The sequence below is a fragment of the Mustela lutreola genome, chromosome 8 (genome assembly GCF_030435805.1).
Source record: "Mustela lutreola isolate mMusLut2 chromosome 8, mMusLut2.pri, whole genome shotgun sequence".
NCBI classification, from domain to species: domain Eukaryota; kingdom Metazoa; phylum Chordata; class Mammalia; order Carnivora; family Mustelidae; genus Mustela; species Mustela lutreola.
Genome location: NC_081297.1, coordinates 90,075,298 through 90,097,141, shown reverse-complemented (window position 1 = coordinate 90,097,141; position 21,844 = coordinate 90,075,298). Strand labels below are relative to the sequence as shown.

Genomic DNA, 21,844 nt, shown 5'->3' with positions numbered 1-21,844 from the left:
ATAATGGTGGGAGCTGAGATCACTAAGAGTAATTCACAGCTTGGTGCTTAACTTAGAAGAGTGATTTGAATAAAATATCTTAAAAGCAGCTAAGTGTATGTTGGAATTGGAGGACAGAGTTGCTGCTTTTAAATCACATTATTCAGTATATTTAACACGTACACATATGAATGAATACATGTGAGATCAGCAAGATGAGTAGAAAGGGCTCTGATTCCTTGTTATAGATTCAGGAATCTCTTCAGAGGAACTTACCCGCTCAGCATAGTTTTCGGGTTTGTTTTTGGTTTTGTTTTTGTTTTTCCCTTCATAGCTCCCAGCTGAGGCTCAGAGGGCATCACCACTGTATAACAGTAATCCTGATGACAAATGTTTACACAAACTGGGTACCATCTATGGCTTATTTTCCCTCAGGAAAAAAATACCATTTAAGTTTATGATTAGATATGTGACTGGTCACATCTGTTAAAGATTTTATTTAACTGGAATGATAAGATATCAATTATAATAGTAACTGCATACCCACATAGCCAAATATATGCAGTGTGAATAACCTACTACTGAAGAAACAAGTTAGACTTCTTGAAAACAATTCCAATTGTGGCAATAATTGCCCACAAATAATGTCAAAATGGGCACTGCTTTATAGAAATGTCAAGGGAATAAAGAGAGATGAAGAAAAATCTCAGCCAACCTTCTCCAGAGTTTTGAGGTAAAATCCCCTCAGTTCATATTCTGCATTTCGAGGCCTTTTTTCTCATGCAATGCAATCAGTGCATTTCCTGAAGCTGTATTTCTTCTTATACTGACTTAGATTTCTAACGGTCTTACCTTGTTCTCTTTAAACTGGCTGAGCTTGGCAGTCTCCAATAAAAGTTTTTTTATTATTTTTGAAATACTACTTCTACTCTTTCACATTCCCTAATTAAAACCAGAGTAGATTCCACAGTTTCCTGCTCACTTTTGGATCAAAAACTCCTACTAGTTTTGTCCATTTAAAGACTTCATTTTCTTCTTCAGTTTGACAAACACCTCCTCCCTGTTCTCCAGCACCAGCCAAGTTTTGGTTTAGGAACTTGCAGTGGGTAGAGAATATGATCTGATATTTCACTCCTCTTCTCTCTCTTTTCTGGTTCTTACTTCTCTTGACTTGAGAATCGAGAGAAAAGAAAGAAATTTGACCTCCACACTTGGACAAACAATTGCAATCTTCTGTCTGAGGGCTCTGATTTTCCATCACGGCTCTGTGTGGTTTCACTGTGAGAACTGGCTACTTCATGTGGCTGAGTTCCTTGGGGAGCCTTGCAGGAGCTTCCCATTGGGAGATCTGGCCTTGAATCAACCCCTTTCCACATAAGGAGTGGATCACATATAATTATTTTCCATGTATATATTTGAACCCTGAAAAACTTGTACATACTTGCTTTCCAAGCAGTTGAGGCACAGGAGTGTGGGCTGCTTCTTTCCTATCTTGTCTCTCCATCCTGCCCTGACATTTTCTTCCTGTTCACATAAGGCCAGGGGAAATCAAACCCTCTTTCAGAACAGAAATATAACCTGGGAATGAGGCAACAATCTCCAGTTCTGGCACACAGATGAATAAATGGCTCTCCTTGGGCTTTCCTCTTTGGACTTTGCAGAGAGAACGGGGCATAGCAGAATGAGTCTATTCCTCACTAGGCTAATGACTCGTGACTCTCAAACATGCTGAAATGGGTACTTCCTTTTTCAAAGCCATTGGTCCCCTGCGTCTTCAGCCATTCCAGTCTTCCAGCTGTTAGCATTAAAGTGGAGCTCTTAGTTTCCCAGAGTAGCTACATGTGCTGCTTTCCTCACTGCCCTAAGCCATCAGGCCCTTTGTCCTGTTCTGTGTTAGGTAAGCCCTGAAAGAAATCTTGCCCTTGCCCCATTGCAGTCATTAGTACAACATTTTTAGTCAGAAAGAATCTCCTACTAGATACTCAAACACTTGGCTAGACAAAGCAACAGATGTACATGGGCCTATTCACACTTTTAAATGGGTCAAAAAGTATGTTAGTAGTAATAAAACAACAAAATATCAGCAGTATAACAGAATATACATGCCCAAATGAGCCAGATCAAATCATTTTTTAAATCTTTTGGGGACTTTTTATGATCCATAAAAGAAAACCATTTTTATTACTTTTATAGTTTTATTAAATCTGAAATAGTATACTCAATTTGATCACTCATCTAATTCACCAGACTTGGCTCCAGATGACTTTTGTTTATTTTCAGTAATTAGATATGCCCCAAAATAGCCTCTGGGCTAACACTGTGGAAGTTTAAAAAATATGCTGCATATTCTAAAGGCAATACAAACAAATAAATAAAAACAAAAACAAAGAAAATGGGAAAAGATAGAATATGAAAATAGGATATTCATAAGTTTTTACTCTAAGTAAGCAAATAAGTGGCTGTAAGCCAAAGTTTCTGTGGCTTGCAACAACACAGTTTTATTTCTCACTCATTCAGTACATAGGCTGCAGACTTTCTGTAAGTTCTGTTTGGTGCCACTGGACTCCACAGCAATGCTTATCTCTGGGTTACATTGTCTTGTTACTCTGTGACTGGAGGGACAGTTTTCCAGCTGGAACATACTGGTTTCACGGCAGAAACCAGGAGTACCAAGCTGCCAGACCAACCTATAACAGCACATTTAAAGCATCTGCACAGACATGGGCATAGATTTCATCAGTCACATCCTATGGGCCAAAGCGAGTCACATGACCAACACTGACACCGGGAGAGAAGTAGACTCCTCCTATGGCAAGGAAGTGGAATTCACAAAACAAGGAGTATAGATACATGATTTCCTTCTGAGGGGAAAGCATAAAGTTGGAAAAATAATCAGATCTACCACATAGTGTCAGCACAATGGGAATGTCATTAGTATGAATATATAACATTTCAAGGAGAACACTTTTGAAGTGGTAATAAGTATTAAGTATATAAATTATATTATGGGGACACAATTAAGTCAGCTATGTACCTTATAGGTCTCTCTCACATATTTAAGTGTTCTAAAAATGTATATAATCTCTACAGTTTGGATGTCATTTCTTTCTGAATTTATTTCCTTTTAATAGTTTTATATTGAAGAATTTTTGCAAAATAGGGGCACCTGGGTGGCTCAGTGGGTTGGACCTCTCTGCCTTTGCTCAGGTCATAATCTCAGGGTCCTGAGATTGAGCCCCACATGATAGGCTCTCTGCTCAGCAGGGAGCCTGCTTCCCCCTCTTTCTGCCTGCTGCTCTGTCTACTTGTGATTTCTCTCTCTATCAAATAGATAAAATCTTAAAAAAAAATAATTTTTACAAAATAGTGTATTGACAGATATTGCAAAATAACTATTGATTGGAAATTACATTTCTGTAAACCTGGCCAATATAATGCTCTTTATATGCAAAATTCAACAGAAGCTTAGTGTTATACTTCAGAAAAAGCAAATTAGTATTCTAAGAATAAACTAGTCTTAGGAAATGATTATCTTTGCAAGGACTATAAAATGTACCAAGTTGCTGGGGTGTCTGGGTGGCTCAGTTGGTTAAACATCTGACTGTTGGTTTCAGCTCAGGTCATAATCTTGAGGTCATGATATCAAGCCCCATGAAGGCTCTGTGCTGAGTATGAAACCTGCTTAGGATTCTCTCTCTCCATCTCCTTCCCTCCCCTACCCATGCTCGTGCCCATGCTCTCTCTCTCTCCATCTCTCTCTATAAATAAATAAATAAATAAACAAATGCATTAAGTTCCTCGGTTTGGAAAATATTAAATAAATATCTTAAACACTAAGAAGTAAAATAAAGTTGTAAAAGCTAAAGAGATATGCTTTTTACCTTTTTTTTTTTTTTTTCAAAGTGGAGACATCAAAACCTAAGCTAAGATTAAGAGTCAGATGCTTAACTGACTGAGCCACCCAGGCACCCCACATTTTTTTTTTTTACTTCTTAATCACACTATTAATATCTTAAAATCAGTAATTTCATAACAGGTATTAATATCAGCCTTTATATGTCCCAGGGTTTTAAATACATTTGAAGAAGTGACATTCTAGAATCTAGAGCAGATTCTAGAATGCTCACCAAAAACTGGTCTACTGAGAAGCGCCCGAGTGGCTCAGTAGGTTAGAGCCTCTGCCTTTGGCTCAGGTCATGATCCCAGTGTCTGGGGATAGAGCCCTGCATCGAGCTCTCTGCTCAGCAGGGAGCCTGCTTCCTCCTCCCTCTCTCTCTGCCTGCTTCTCTGACTACTTGTGATCTACTGAACCGTACCCCCTGCCTTCTATTAACAAAGATGAGAGGAAATGGGAAGGGGAGTTCCTGGAATGACCTGAAATCACTCATCTTCCTTGTGTACCTCAGTTCTCGTCCACTATAGGATTTTGTTTCTCCTTTTCAATCACAGAGAGTGCTCAAGTGGGTCAGAATTCAAGGCAGCCCATAAGGTGTGGGATGGTATGCTACTGAGAACTACAATTAGACCTTCACTGAAGAGAGTCAGGAGTCAAGGAGGGTGGGGATGGTGTGATGACTCTATTTTTGTCCTGTTGGTAGCCTGAGAATTGAGCACTATGTACTTCTGAGGCTCTATCAAGTCACTCACTGTGGGATCAGAAGCAGCCATGTGCATGAAGAAATAGATAATCTCAATATCCAAGGAAAATCCCCCTATCATGATAGCTGGGGTTTCTGTCTTAGGTTCACCGTGATCCCCTTAATTCAGTCAAATACCTTCATAACATCCTCTTATAACTGTGCTGTTACCTTCTCATTCTTGCTTCTGCTTCTCATCCTTAACATTGTCAAAATGTTTAATCACCTGGATTTTATGCATTTATCCTCATTTTAACGTTGTCATGACTTTATAGTACAGAATCATATCAAACTGAATTCTATCCCTGGAACTAACAGATATTAGGATAAACAAGTCTCTGGCATTTTAAGGTTTACCTCACAGCTTATACACAATCACATTTCATGCACCTTAAAAGTCTGATCTTTCACCACCAAATCTTGATATTTCTCAGTCCCTTAGCCTTAACTTTGAAAATGAAAAAAAAAAAAAAAAAAGTATTTGACATACGCAATGCTGCTTTTCTTTGGTGACAATGTCTTTTGAAAAAGGTTTCTGTGATGTTCAAGAGAGAGTGGCCTGCTGTTTGCTAATCTTACACACAGAGGTAATGGATACAAACTACTGCATGAGGGGTTTAGTCCTTCCTTATGTAAAAAAGTCATGGATGCAGAACTACGTAACCCTCTACCTCAAATTGTAAAGTCCAACTTTCTTTACAGTTGTTTAAAATGAAAAGATGCATTTATTTTTCTTGACTGTGCCTGAGGACACAGGGATGGACTATTTGACCTCTCGTGGTCATCTCCTACCTCTACCACTCCAGATTTCAGTTCTGCAATGTGTAAAGCCAAACTCTTCATTAGTCGGGTAGAAAGCCATAGAGCTTGAGCTGGATCTCACCAGGAGAACATATGATCTTAGCAGGGATTCGAGGTTGGAATGAGGCATATTCTACAAGGAAAATAATCATAGTGAATACACTGAATTTTCTTTGCTTTTGTATTTTTTTATAACACAGTCATATTCTCTCTGCAAATCTCCCCTGCTCTGTTTTATTTTGAACAAGGAATAGAATTGAGTTTTTCTCCTTAAAAAAACCAAACACATTTCTAACAAAAAAATTAAGAATATAATGAATACAAGTTATATAATTCTGACAGTTCCCATGACCCCCCACCTCAAAATTTTTAATTTTTAAAAAATTATTTTAGTAAAAAGTTGACTTCATCTGTACAAAAGAACTTTCCCTTTTATCATGTATACAGCAGTCAGGAGGTTATAGAGTTACATTTACATACAAGAACTGGTTAAGAATATTTTTAAAATAAGCGACTCAGTATTCAAAGTGTATGAAAATGCTGGCAGGCATTGATAGAGATATAGACATACTCTGTCAACTGTCTCACTAAAACCCAAGTATACCATAAAATAGTATATTACCAATGTTCCCAAAATACAGAGAGAATCTAAGAGATATACAATTTTACATAAAATGTCTTTAAGTTTTACATGTGGATGCTTGCATTTGCAACTTTCCAATTCCCACTCATACAACACTCATCTTAGAACTTCCAAATAATGACAGGTTTCATTTATTACATCTGACATTTCAAAATCTCATCGTAGGGTAAGCATAGGAAAACTTCATTGTCTGCTATTATTTTTACATTGAAAATAAGCAGGTATCAGTGGATTACATTTTCTCATCGATACGTCTTTAACCCCTTGAGGTTTTTTTTAATGCTTTCCAGAGGTAAATAGGAACTGTTACTCCACTTAAAAGCAAGACCTCACCTTACAAAAAGAAAAAAAAAGAAAAAGTAGACAAGCAATTATTTATTTATTTTTTACTTTTTAACTTAACTTTTCTAAATACATAGAAACAGCGAACATAGAACAAGGGAAAATAATGTGTTACAGTGTCTGTAACATAATACAGAAGCAGAGATCCAAAATTAAGAATGCAGAATGAGGGGTGCCTGGGTGGCTCAGTGGGTTAAGCCTCTGCCTTTGGCTCAGGTTATGATCTCAGGGTCCTGGGATTGAGCCCTGCATCAGGCTCTCTGCTTAGCAGGGAGCCTTCTTCCCCCTCTTTCTCTGCCTGCCTCTCTGCCTACTTGTGATCTCTCTGTGTAAAAGAAATAAAATCTTAAAAAAAAATGCAGAATGAAATTCATCTATATACTTTTCAACTATTCTGCATTTAATCCTTTTTTTTTATTATTCCTTAACATTTTATTGAATGTTAATTTTTCAGAGAAGGACAAGACTAGGGACCAGTTAAGATTAAAAAAATCAATCAAAGAGAGGTTAACATTCAAAGGAATGAGGTTTTTTTTTTTTTTTTTAATTCTATTTCATTGGTTTAGGGCATAATAGTAAAGTTTGAGCATATTGGAATTAGTTTCAAGGCAATAGAAATTGTCACATGGCAGACAGAGTTATAAAATATTTGTTACTGCTCCATTATCTAGCCTAGTATTTTCACTTTTTAAAGTGTTGTGCCTCCCATGTTCATGACATGAGCAGCCAGCCAGGCAGTGACAGAAGTTAGCTGGGGGAGGCCATAAAATACAGATGAACTAATGTCGGGTGACTGGTAGGTACATTGTGCTAAGCCCTTTTGAATGCATTAGGTCATTCTGTGTTCTATATAGTTCTACAGAGTCAGCATTATTACTTTGTTTTATAGATAAAGAAACAAAATCTCAGCCTAGTTAAGTAACTGGACTAAATTACTTGCAAGTTGGAGGACTGAGATTCGAATACCTGAAAACAAAAACCATGTTCTTGCTTTTACATTGTCTTCCTCCAAGTAATCAAGGGGAGGTACTAGAAGAAAGAGAAATATGTAGGTATGTGACAGTGGGGGGATCATTGCCTTTTGAAGAAAAGTAGAAAAAGGTAAGGTTGATGTTTGAGTTCCACTATGGTATGGTCACTTATAAACACTACTTCTAAAACTTTGTCCTTATTTGTGTAAGAAGTCAAAATATGTTCTTAAGTATTTGTTATAGAATTAAGAAGCCTGAAAAAAGAAAAAGTGCATTGTGGATTAAAATGAGAAAAAGCAGGTCTCTTATTGATTCTTCACTCTAGGAATCTCAATAGCTATCAGACAGAATTTGATGACTGCCAATGAATAAACAACATTTTCCCCCAATAACAGGCTATTAAACTGCCCAAAGTCACCAAATACAGATTATTCTGAAATGCACTGATTGTTCCTGCTGGAGGTGGTTAAAAAATCAGCTATAGATACAAGAATTCTTTTTCTCTCTTTCCTTCAGGCTGCTAAAGGATGCACAGAATGAAACTTATTTTAAAAGCTGGTATCAGAAGCTGTTGGCTGCTCTCCAATTCTGTTCAGGAAAAGCCTTGAGTGATGAGCTTTCCAAGGAGAAGAAACTTATTAAAATTCTGGGAGACATTGGGGAAAAAGTCAAGTCTGCCAGTGACCCTCAAAGACAGGTTTGTTAAGAAATTAATCTTCATTTAGTGTTTCCTTTAATCTTTAGTTCAATTAAATTTTAATTTCATAGCTTAGAAAGCAAATTCGTTGTCTATACTTAGTTATAAGACCCCCAGCTCAATGAGTTTAATCAAGATTTTTTTCAATTTACAATCTGAAAGTTAATGATAATGTCTACCATGAGGACATGATTTTTAAGATTTTTTTTATTTATTTGCGAGAGAGAGAGAGCAAAAGCAAATGGTGGGAGGAGCAGAAGGGGAGTGTGAGGGAGAGAATCTCCAGTGTGCTCTCCACTGAGTGCAGAGCCGAGCACGGGGCTCAATCTCATGACCCTGAAATCATAACTTCAGCCAAAACCGAGACTTGGATGCCTAACTGACTGAGCCGTCCAGATACCCCAATGTAGTTTTTTTGACCTAAGTAGCCATGTAGCATATGGAAAGTACCTGACAAGAAGAAATCAACGTAAAGGCAGCTTGTCTAAAAAGGCCAAATGAAGTTATTGCCTCAAAAGGGCAGCACAACTCCGGGGGTGGGTGGGGTGGGCGCCTGGGTGCCTGGGTGGCTCAGGAGTTGGGCCTTTGGCTCAGGTCATGATCTCAGGGTCCTGGAATCGAGCCCCGCATGGGGCTCTCTGCTCAGCAGGGAGCCTCCTTCTCCTGCTCCCCTGCCTGCCTGCTTGTGATCTCCCTCTCTGTCAAATAAGTAAATGAAATCTAAAAAAACGTCCAAAGGGGACTTTTTAGGGGACCCTTGTCCAAGGTACAAAATCAAGGTATAGATTTTTCTAATACTGCAATAATCAAAATAAAGACTTTTGGGACAAAACAAATAAAATTAATTAAATCAATAGTGATGAGGATAGTAAAACTTTTATACTAAGATCCAATAATAGTCAAAATATTGTGCCTTTTTCATCCCTGATTATAATAATAATGGACCTGACTATTCTTTTTCTTGATCTGATTGAAGAATATTTGTTCTTTTTAATTATCTGCATCACTAGTTTCCCTCACTGATAAAGACCATTAAGTAGGTTTTCTTATGTTCAACATCCTAGATGCAGAAAGAGAGTGGGAAACCATTCATTGTATCAATAGCATCATTCAGTAACAAGTACTCACAGACTGGGAATTAAGGATGGAAAGATGACTAAGACATGAAGCGTGTCTTCAAAGGGAGCACATAGTTTCTCTCCACCCACTGTCTAAAATCAAAAAGAGTTTTCAGCCAAATAATATAAAAACGCTGGCAGGTAAAGTGTCCCAGAATTCTTTCCCAGCCCAATATTTTTCTTGCTGGAAGTCACTCATTTGATAGAAGTGCCAGAGCTATGGCCCTTCACCTATACAGGAATACATAGGAAATAAAAAGCATAAACATGGAATTTATTCTCAAATGGGAAACTCTCAAATAGGAACTCTAGATTGACAGAAAAAACTTAAGATACATAACATGATGAGCAATGAAAAATAAACCAAACTTCTATAATTTCTTCATATTACTGTATATTATTTTCTAATGATAGAAAAAAATTGAAAGCAAGTAAATAAACTGGTTTAAAATTTATGAAATTTATATAAAATTTAGTTTAGTCTTTATTTCTTAGATTTCAAAATTTCTCACATATTTGAGATGCATGCTACAGTTAAGTAAGTCTGATGCCTTTTTTGACCATTTGCATTAAGTTCCAAAGTGCTATTGATATTCTTTCAAATAAATATATTTTGCTCACCTAGACTGTTTTTGTGATAACACTTCTTCCCATAATAATAAAATAAAAATAGAGATGAAATAAGCATTTACAATTTTGCATAATTCAAGTTAGTTAGCTATTTTTTCTATTTTGTTTTAAAATGTACTAATTAGTATTGTATGGAAGTGTTGAATCATGATATTGTTCACCAGAAACTAATATTATGCTGTATGTTAATTCACTGGGATTTAAATAAAAACTTTTTAAAAAGACCTTTTTAATAGATACTTCATAATTCTGCAAACCTACTTATAAATTTTTGTCTGCTTATTCTGATAAAGGCTAGAGTTTTTAATATATTAAAATTGCCTCCCTAATTATTTTTCCTCAGATTCCTAGAAGTTATTTCTTTATATATTGTTTTTCTTGGCTATTTACTATTAAAGCATGTCATCTCATAAAAAATAAAATAAATAAATAAAAAGTACTAATTAAACTAACTGTGTGAAAGAAGATACTTAAAGACAGTAGAGGCTCCCCTCCATGATATTCCTTAAGGGAATCCATGTATAGATAAGACAAAGGAAGACAGACAGTAAGAGTTGCCATAGTGGAATTCACCTCATTTTTCAACCTTGCTCTTCTGGATTCTGCTCTTCTGTTATTTGCCTAAGACCCAGGAGTGAAAGCTGAGAAACTCCTGGGAGTTAATTAAACATTATAAACCTGAGGGCATTTGAGTGGCTCAGTTGGTTGGGCGAAGGCCTTGGGCTCAGGTCATGATCCTGGAGTCCAGGGATCAAGTCCTGCATCGGGCTCCCTGCTGGGCAGGTAGTCTGCTTCTCCCTATGACCTTTGCCTTCTCATACTCTCTCTCTCTCTCTCTCATTCTCTCCCTCTCAATTAAAAAAAAAAAAAAACCTTAGATAAAAACAAACTAACAAAAAAACCCCAGAACATTATTAATCTGATACTTTCATTTTTAGAAATGGACTCAGAGAGTTTCTGAAAGTGGACTTAAAAGAAACTTTTATATTTTGAATTATTGTTTTTCCCCTTTTTTGATTAGGGAATACGCAGTTTTAAAGGTGTTATTTGTGCTTTTAGATCTTCCACAGGTACAGAGAACTATGGAAGGGAATGGGGTAAGTATCAGGAATATACTTATTAGTATTTAATAAATAATTTGTTCAAATATATTACTATTTCTGACTGTTATCATTTTTGCCATTATTGCTCTTAATACATGTGATTTTTTTTTTCTAAAACGTACTATCACTATTAAGTATAAATCTTGAGGGTTACAAACTAAGATTCCAGGAAATTATCAGAATTGGATGATGTTAACAATTACTTAAAGCAGGTTCTGTAAGATGGTGGGCCACAGTCAAAGCCAACCCATCATGTTTTGTTTGAACAGAATAGTTCTTTGTTTTGGTTTTGTTTTTAATTGAATTAAAAATCCTGTAGAAAAGACATGAACTCTTTAGCTCCCCATCGCCCCCCACTCCCTATTGTCTTTAGCCTTCTGCTTCCTTATATGTGACTACCTCATCTACCTGACCCCAAAGCATCCAAGTGTGCAACCCCTGAATTAGAGAGTTTACTTAATCAGTAGAAAAAAATTGTAACTTGAAAGAAAGTTGAATTCTTAACAGTTTCTAAGATGCTTTTTCAACTGATTTTTTCCACAGGAGGTACTAAAGAAAGAGATTGGCAGACTAGAAGAATTCTTTCAGTGTATAAAGACCTGTCACCTTCCTCTGAACCCTGCCCTGTGTGTAAAGGGTGTTGATCGTGATGTAAGTCAGTTTATTCAGTAGATAAGTTGAGTATTTTTGTTTTGTATTGTTTAGCTCACCCTGTGTTTTTGAAATGGCAAAAAAACAACTTGTAAATTGTCATTGAAAAAATTTTTAAAAAAATAATCGAATCGCATCCAAGCTAAGTGTTGCATTTGATGCACTGTGTAAGGTTGAGATTGCACTGGCTTCATCACATGATTTGTTGGTCTAGAAATATACTATCAGTTCAGTAAAAATAAATAAATAAAGATACTGCTCACTAAATTGATTTCTCAATTTATTCAAAATGGTTGATTTGCTGACCTTATGCAGGTTGGCTTTAATTTCATGCTTATTTAGATTATGTGCACAGCCATGCCTAGTACACTAGGATATTATTAGCTACAACACGTCAGTTTTTATTTAATTTAAAATTCATTGACTCACGTGTCAGTGTACCATATATTTTGTGACTTAACTCATGCCTGGAGTGACCTTTCTGGTATCAGAAACAATTTCTCTCTCTTGCTCAGGCTCTGTCAGTCACACTTCTCTGACTTAGAATTTCTTTCTCCTTTTATCTCCGTTAAGTTTATTAGCCTCCTTCTCAAGGGCCCAAGAGTAGAAAGCACTAATAGAGGCAGGATTGGTAAGTGAAACTTAGAGGTGAAGAGGTTAAACTATCACACATGTCTAATAAATGTTACTTGACTGACATTATAATACAATCAAGAAAACAAACCCAGTAATTAGGAGAAAAGCTAGACCATTATTAGTATGAATATAAAAAATTTTGCTAAAAAGTTGGCCTTGTTACCTTTACAACTTTGCTGCCTCAGAAACTTTCCTAATATGCTATGCACGCATATTTTTGAAAAATAACAAAATAAGGCATCAAATTCCACAGACTGTGATATGTCTATCAGGGCTAAAACCCAAATCATTGCTGATCTTTTAAAATGTGTAACTTTTTAATCATTAGCAATATCCACTGATTAATGTTGCAAATACAGGGAAATGCAGCATTTCAAAGATGTAGTATCTTAAAGTACAAAGAACAGTATGATTCATTGAGTCTAGATTGTGATTTTTTTGTTTCTGTTTTCTTGGTTTACTGTTGTTTAAGGAGTAGAACAATTTGCTGTTAAAATTCCATATGAGTCCTGGTTTTGGTAGGCCTTGGAGGTATGGGTTATCAGCTCTAATGGGTGGTTGCTGTGCATGCCTGTGTAAAATGGTCAGGATGAGGATCGCCACCCCTAGCACGGTAGCTGAGCCACACTCCTTTCCTATATCCACCTGCAGACAGTAGTACTTTTCCTGAGTCTGGAAAGTATGTCAAGTAAAGCTCCCTCTTTTCTCCATTTGCTGTGGCCAGCTGTGCCTGGCACAATGCTGGGCACCTGTGTGTAGAGCAATAAACAGGGCAGATGTGGCCAGGTGACACTCCCTCCTAGGGAATGTTTTAGTTTATCCTACAGTCCTGCAGAACAAGGAAGTCTAAAGGAACATACATCACATCTGAAGATGTGGTGAATGTGGCAAAGTTTCAGTCAGAGCCTGCATCAGAGGATCCGTTCTGGAAAGAGGCTCTAAGAGTGTAATGAGTATAAGACATTTAGAGGCACTCCTCAGTCAATGGTTCATTTGAGAATCTACTAAGCAGGGAAGCCCTATGAATGCAGCAAGCATGGGAAGACTCGTCATCACTACTCCCATCTCATTCAATATCAGAGATTCCATAATTAGTAAAAAAAAAAAAAAAAAAAAAAAAACCTTATAAATGTGCTTTATGCATAAAAACCTTTACTCATTGACCCTCAAATAACTCATCCTCAGGAGAAGACATAAATTTCATAAGTATAGAAGGCTTTCATTCAGAATAAAATCCTTTTCTAAAATCAAGTATTTCACATTAGTGAGAAACATTACAGGCGACATGAGTGTGGGCAAGCTCTCTGTTCCAACAGAAACCATTTTGACCACCAGAGAATCCATACTGGAAGAAACCCTGAGAGTATAATGAACATAGTAAGGTCTTCAGTGAGGGTAGATGTCATATTTGACATCAGAGCCTCCATACTGGGCAACAAGCACAATAAATGCAGGCAGCAAGGAAATGCTTCAATCAGAACTCTCAACTTGTTGGCTGTGAGCAAATTCAGACCAGAGAAAAACATTTGGAACGCAGTGTGGCAAATATTCAGTCAGAGTAAATGTCTTGTTTTATGTCACCCGACTTCACACAAGCAAAAAACCTCGTAAGTATGGAAAATATATAGTCAGGACTCACATTTTGTTGTATAACAGAGAATTCACACTAGTGAAAAATCCTATGAACGTGATAAGTATGGGAAGATCTTTGGTGATAGTATCAACTTTACAATGTCAGAAAACCCATCTGGGGAGAAACTTCATAAACGCAGTGATTGTGGGAAAGCCATTAGTGATAGTTCACAGTTTATCAGGCATCAGAGAGTTCACACTAGAGAGAAGCCTTATGAGTGTATGAGTATGGGAAAGCCTATAGTCAATATTCTATTTTAATCACCATCTGCAAACTACATTGGGGAGATGCACTCAGGCCGATCTCCTTTTTAACACATGGCTCTCCAAGACAGAGGACAAAGATCTTAACTTTGAGTTAAGATTTCTTTCAAAGAATTTTTACCCTTGTCTCTCCTTGGAACCACTAATTACAATGAACCATTTCTTGTTTCCCTTTCCATCACCAGGGAACGGACCATTTGGGAAAGTGGTTGTAACATAATATAATCCTTCCCCACTCCTGAAAAAGTAAGGACCACACACTTCATTTACTAATAGGTTTCTTTCCTTTTTTAAAACTATTTTAAATCTATGTCATTAGTGTGTGCTTCTCAAGAACAAGGTCCTATCTTTCTTTCTCTATTCTAGCTCTTCCTATATTCTTTTCTCTTTCTAGTTTTTTTTTTTTTTTAATCTCACCATTTACATAAAATTATCTTCCAAGACTCCAACTCATTCTTTCCCTTCTCCTGGTTGTGGACGTTGCAGTCCATTTTTAACATTTAATCTCAGTTCTCATTGTTTGCTTTTCCCTACCTAGAAAGCCTTTTTTTAAAACATTTTTGCTAATCCAAGTTCCACAATCTTCAAATCCACCTCATCTCTGAAAGACTTCTCTTCTTTAAGTGCTTCTTCATCCAACTGCAATAAATGGCCTTGTAAATTATTTTCAACTTAATGCATGTGTGTTCATATCAACTTCCTGTAGGCTCTTAGGGAGTAGATATAGTACCTCTGATATCACATAGATAATGGTTTGTGCATATTAGTTGTCAAATATAAAATATTTTTTGCATGAGTCTCAAAAAGTATACTGCATGTGAAAACCAAAATATAAAACAATGAAGTTAAAATAGCTCCAAGTGATGTAATTAAGAAGAAGGGCTAAGCCTTGTCTTCATTCCCCCCTTTGCCCTTTTTCTCTTCCCTGAACTTGGGATGCCTCAGAGCGACCCCCAAGAATTGGATGAGCACAGTTTGAAAATCACTGATCTAGACTCATTTCTGGACTAATACAGGATTTCCTAATTCAATACCATGACAGAAAGTCATATGTTCCCTGATTGATTCTCTAAGCAAGAATTCATTACTTAATAAGCAGCCTCATCCATTTTCTATAAACCTCAAATTGATTCAGTAAGCAAGGGTTTCTGTTTCTTAGGGATTAGGTTAGATTTGTGTTCATAGGTTAAGTTAAAAATATCTATCCTTTCCTTTCTGTTTATACTGATTTCAGACTTCTCAAAAAATAATGACATTAGCTGATCCTTCAACATGTATTGATGTCATATTTTACTAAGTTGATAAATTGAAACCATCAAGTTCTTTTCCTTTATTTAGTATTGATTTAACTCTTCACTGTCAACATGAAGTCTCTAATAGCCTAAAGACACACAACCTTTTAACACTCAATTAGATGTAAGAGCATAAAAGGAAAATAAGCAACAAGAAAAGTATACTGGAAAGTAGTCAATATCATAAAGCTGAAAATGGAAATGCAAAGTGTAGCTGAAAGAAAGGGAAGGAGGAAACATATGTTGTACTGTTATTTATAAAGGTAAGAAAATACTCATTAACTAAAAGAGAAAAAGAATGCATTGTTATTTTTAAAGTACCTAATTAGTGTCAGGAGATGCACTGTAGAAGGTCTTTTATATCTATTAGGCTATATATCTTAAAGTTACAGAGTTCAATTTTGAACTCAGTCTTTCTTAACCCTAAAACCAGATTTCCTTAAAGAATTCTGCAGGGGATGGGGCACCTGGGTGGCTCAGCGGGTTAAAGCCTCTGCTTTCGACTCAGGTCATGGTCCCAGGGTCCTGGGATGGAGCCCTGCATCGGGCTCTCTGCTCAGTGAGGGGCCTGCTTCTCTCTCTCTCTCTCTCTCTCTGCCTGCCTCTCTGCCTACGTGTGATCTCTTGTCTGTCAAATAAATAAACAAGATCTTTAAAAAAAGAAAAAAGAATTCTGCAGGGAAGAAATAATTAAAAGGAAATATATTTTTGAATAGCAATTTTAGATATTAATCAACTATCATAAACACAATGTCTACATACTAATTAGTTTATTTAAACCTCCAACATATCACCACTGTTCAGTGAGAAAACGAGTTGTTAAAGATTTACAAACTGCCAAGAAGCTACATTTTCAGGCTTTGGTTAGTGGACCAAAGTTGCTCTATTGTTGTTTTTAATAAATATGTTTCTTTGTTCCAAAGTATAAAAATTATACATATGTGTTATATTTTCTTACATAAAGAATTATGCAAGAAGCCCATGATTTCAGGGAAAGTGTTCTTTATGGTTTATTTTGCTCAGGATTTTTCTCTTCTCTTTCTATAGGCATGTTCATATTTCACATCTCATGCTTTGCCATTGAAGATTACTTTCATCAACGCTAACCCCATGGGCAAAAACATCAGCGTCATTTTTAAGGTACAAAAACATCAGATTGATTTCACAGGTAGAATTCTTGATTTATTTCTTGCAAAAAGAAATTATTATAGTTACTTTCCTCTGATGACAGCATAGAGGATTCCAGTTATTTTTGATTCTGCATTTTTACAGAATTATAGAACATGTCAATGATTAACAATAAATCAATCATTACTGGCTCAAGCTAGTGAACTTTCAGTGCAAAACTTAAGAAGATCTGTTTCAGTAAGTGAAATTATATGCTTTTGAGTGGCACAGGAAGTGGAATGTGTGGGAACCCCCTAGTGAGAGAGTTTTCTTTGATTTAAATACTAAATTAGAATCAATATTAGCTAAAATTCAAATGATATGTTAATGTAACATAAAATTCTATTCTGCAGGTACTTGCTTATTTTAGTAATTTGGATTATTTTCTTCTTTTCAAATAAATAGAGGCCAAATCAGTCTCTATCATGAATCCCATAGGAAAGTAGAGTAAAATGTAGTAAAAAAGTTTGGGGCAAGTTGGAAAGTGGAGCCAAATAAGAAGCTGTGAGTGAAAAGGAAAACTTTGGAGCCATTTGGTTAATTTAATCAAGTATTCAGCCAAACCAGACACCTAGGTCCCAGAGTAAATTATTTGGTGGATTTTGATTATTTTTGAGGATAATTTTTAGCACACCCATACTTTGGCTTTGACTTGTGTAACTTCAAGCATTGATGGTCGTGAAACACTGCATTTTGAGTGAAGAAAAATATACCACAAAATTACATCTCGGAATATTTTTTCTGCATATAATTTAGAAAGCATTTTCAAAACCAAACCTCTTAGTTTTAAAAGCAGAAAACTATCCTTCCCCTTTGGACATGTTCCATTTCCTTTACCTATGCTAGAAAAATCGCTCCTTAATCATTTATTATGATCAAAGGCTATTTATTGTGAACACTTTTAACCACCTTCATAATATGAAAATTCAATGATTTAAAGTCTGATGAATCCTATGTGTGCCGTTTATACTCCTCGTCAAGAAGCTCTTGGTATTCCAACTCTATAACAGTATGTACATTTATGGCATACCAAATAATGTTGTAGTTAGAAAGAAATCTCTCTTGGCTGAGAGATTTGAATAAACATTCATCAAGCCTCTCTTCACTAGATTTTGAATTTAAGATATCACACGTGGATGATAAATTGAAAGATTATTATCAGTGAACAACTTTCCAAGCAACTTTTAGTTTGATGGCTGAATCTTCTGTAATCATTTAAAGGAAAGTTCTTATATTCTTTGATCCTCTCTCAGAAACACAAGGTGTTCTTTTTTTTTTTTAAATTAAATTTATTTATTTTCAGCATAACAGTATTCATTATTTTTTTCACTACACCCAGTGCTCCATGCAATCTGTGCCCTCTATAAAACCCGCCACCTGGTACCCCAACCTCCCACCCCACCCCCGCCACTTCGAACCCCTCAGATTGTTTTTCAGAGTCCATAGTCTCTCATGATTTCAATTTCCAATTCCCAACTCCCAATTTCCAATTTCCAATTTCCCCCAACTCCCTTCTCCTCTCTAACTCCCCATGTCCTCCATGCTATTTGTTATGCTCCACAAATAAGTGAAACCATATGATAATTGACTCTCTCTGCTTGACTGATTTCACTCAGCATAATCTCTTCCAGTCCCGTCCATGTTGCTACAAAAGTTGGGTATTCATCCTTTCTGATGGAGGCATAATACTCCATAGTGTATATGGACCACATCTTCCTTATCCATTCATCCGTTGAAGGGCATCTTGGTTCTTTCCATAGTTTGGTGACTGTGGCCATTGCTGCTATAAACATTGGGGTACAGATGGCCCTTCTTTTCACTACATCTGTATCTTTGGGGTAAATACCCAGGAGTGCAATTGCAGGGTCATAGGGAAGCTCTATGTTTAATTTCTTGAGGAATCTCCACACTGTTCTCCAAAGAGGCTGCACCAATCTGCATTCCCACCAACAGTGTATGAGGGTTCCCCTTTCTCCACATCCCCTCCAACACATGTTGTTTCCTGTCTTGTTAATTTTGGCCATTCTAACTATTGTAAGGTGATATCTCAATGTGGTTTTAATTTGAATCTCCCTGAAGGCTAGTGATGATGAATATTTTTTCATGTGTCTGATAGCCATTTGTATGTCTTCATTGGAGAAGTCCCTGTTCATATCTTCTGCCCATTTGTCTATACTGCCTAGAGCAATCTGTACTTTTAATGCCATTCTAATCAAAATTCCACCAGTATTCTTCAAAGAGCTGGAGCAAATAATCCAGAAATTTGTATGGAATCAGAAGAGACCCCGAATCGTGAAGGAAATGTTGAAAAACAAAAACAAAACTGGGGGCATCACGTTACCTGATTTCAAGCTTTATTACAAAGCTGTGGTCACCAAGACAGGATGGTACTGGCATAAAAACAGACACATAGACCAGTGGAACAGAGTAGAGAGCCCAGATATGGACCCTCAACTCTATGGTCAATTAATCTTCGACAAAACAGGAAAAAATATACATTAGAAAAAAGACAGTCTCTTCAATAAATGGTGCTGGGAAAACTGGACAGCTATATGTAGAAGAATGAAACTCGACCATTCTCTTACACCATACACAAAGATAAACTCAAAATGGATAAAAGACCTCAACGTGAGACAGGAATCCATCAGAATCCTAGAGGAGAACATAGGCAGTAATCTCTTCGATATCAGCCACAGCAACTTCTTTCAAGATATGTCTCCAAAGGCAAAGGAAACAAAAGCGAAAATAAACTTTTGGGACTTTATCAAAATCAAAAGCTTCTGCACAGCAAAGGAAACAGTCAAAAAAACAATGAGGCAACCCACGGAATGGGAGAAGATATTTGCAAATGACAGTACAGACAAAAGGTTGATATCCAGGATCTATAATGAACTCCTCAAACTCAACACACACAAAACACAAGGTGTTCTTAATACTAACAAAACAACTGTAACTATCCTAAGTTGGGCTGGAAATGTATCTGAGGAAAGAAATGATATATACCATATTTGAAGACCTTTAATGGAACTCAAAGAGAAATCCAGAGTCTCTAATTTTGTTTTTAACAGGCCGGAGATGATCTTCGTCAAGATATGCTTGTTCTGCAGATTATTCAAGTGATAGACAATATTTGGCTGCAGGAAGGCCTGGATATGCAAATGATCATTTATAGATGCCTATCCACAGGGAAAAGTCAAGGTCAGTATAGATTAGAAAGTGATTTGGCTTACATTATTTATCTTAAACATTCACTGGTAACATGACACAAACTTTCCACAGCCTTCATCTTGGACTATAAATTTTAAAGTCAAAAGAACCATACAACGTCATTCTTTTTTCTTAAAAGTAATTATTTTCAAAAGTGGGTGAGTCAAAGTAATTTAGGATGTCAAAGAATGTATTGTCTTTTTTGATATTAATTAGGATTTTGACAATCCAAATGTTAACTGTGGTGTCCTTTTGTGTGTCTTTTGTATGTTTTTTCTTTTTTAAAAAAAATGATAACAGAAGAGCTTATTCGTTCAAAAAATTCAATTTTTTGCCTTTTAACACAAAATTTACAAAGTTGCAAATGCTTGAATGAGTTCTGAACTATCTAAATACATTATAAATCTGCATTTAATTTCTAAAAGACTTTTTTTTTAAGATTATTTTTTTTATTATTTATTTGACAGACAGATCACAAGTAGGCAGAGAGGCAGGCAGAGAGAGAGAGAGAGAGGGGCAAGCAGGCTCTCCACTGAGCAAAGAGCCCTATGCCAGCTTGATCCCAGGACCCTGGGATCATGACCTGAGCTGAAGGCAGAGGCTTTAACCCACTGAGCCACCCAGGTGCCCCTCTAAAAGACTTTTAAATAAATCATAATTTCAGTAGTCAAAGATGAGCAAACATACAAATTTTGAACATACTTCTTTTCCTTTATAAAAGCCAAGATGTTAATATGGAAATATAATTACATTTAATACACATTTTCAATGAAAGTAACATCAATGGGCCACCTAAATTACTACCATCACAAGTAAAATTTGCACTTAATTACAATCATGCTAAATTGAAGAAATAATTCCCAAGATACCTTATAATTTTCTTTGAATGTGGTCACTGCCACTTAAAATTTCATTCAACTACTTGGTAGGACAGAAAATACAACTGCATAAACAAAAGGATAAAAAATCATAGAACTAGGGGCACCTGGGTGGCTCAGTCATTAAGCATCTGCCTTCAGCTCGGGTCATGATCCTGGGGTCCTGGGATCAAGCCCCGCATCAGACTCCCTGCTCAGCGGGAGGCTTGCTTCTCTCTTTCCCACTCCCCCTGCTTGTGTTCCCTCTCTCTCTGTGTCTCTCTCAGTCACATAAATAAATAAAATCTTACAAAAGAAAAAATCGGTAGAACTAGGGAACGGACCTAGAACCATGTGGTTGTTGTGGTGGTGGTGGTGGTTGTTATTCAGGCAGAACTACAATTTAACTTTAACAGAAAAACTATCACTGTCTGCCTCCCCCCGCCCCAGTACCTGAGGTCCCACCACAAAGCTCAGCACCCCAGCCACATGTTTGGAAGCACCTCCATGTGGGCTTAACTTGCAACCTAATACTTCCGGCTGACTTTGTAACAAGTCATACTACCCAATTATTTTGATTTTGGTAATAGAGCTCTTGCTTTCATGACAGGTATCCACCCCTGAACCCTTTCCAAAGCTCTAGTTCCTAAGAGTATCATTGATACTGTGAGACTATTATCCCTTGTGTTTACTCTCCTTTTTCTTACATAAAGTAAACTAATTCTTTCAAATCCTAATGTATTGAAAGAGAAAGAATAAAGCTAGATGAGCCAAACTGAACTTTCTGATGTCACATAGATTACCTTTTCTTCAGAAATTGAATATATCATAGACCTCAGTGAAATTCTTCAATTGCATGTACTCATTTCCAGTTTAAAATTGTAGAATTTAGCAGTCTAAATCTTTTAAAGTTAATAAAATGACTGTGCAAAAATGAATGTAGACTTGCCCAAAGTTGCAGATGTCAAAAAACAAACTATTAATCCCTCGTATCTACCAATAATCATCTATAGTTGTTAGGATTTGTAAGGGCATTATACTGGCAAAATATTTTTTCAAGAAAAATAGTGATCATTAAAGCAAACATCATGTTTAGGAGATCAGGTTCCATTTTTAATATGCTTCCAAGACTTACTGAATATCTGTTGCTTTTTTTTTTTTTTTTTTTTCAAGAAATCTCGCAGGGCGCCTGGGTGGCTCAGTTGGTTGAGCGACTG

General features: G+C 36.5%; 1 protein-coding gene across 5 annotated transcripts in view; it reads left to right on the top strand.

The window, feature by feature from the left end:
• Window positions 1-21,844, top strand: part of PIK3C2G (phosphatidylinositol-4-phosphate 3-kinase catalytic subunit type 2 gamma) — a 354,883-nt gene that overhangs the window by 212,030 nt on the left and 121,009 nt on the right. For all 5 annotated transcript variants that reach the window (XR_009356772.1, XM_059185937.1, XM_059185939.1 and 2 more), the window contains exons 19-22: window positions 7,890-8,070; window positions 11,465-11,572; window positions 16,444-16,536; window positions 19,632-19,761. Coding sequence is in view for 4 of the 5 variants with exons in the window: in XM_059185937.1 (XP_059041920.1) it covers window positions 7,890-8,070; window positions 11,465-11,572; window positions 16,444-16,536; window positions 19,632-19,761 (512 nt within the window). In the remaining variant the exon portion in view is untranslated. The remainder of the gene's footprint in view (window positions 1-7,889; window positions 8,071-11,464; window positions 11,573-16,443; window positions 16,537-19,631; window positions 19,762-21,844) is intronic.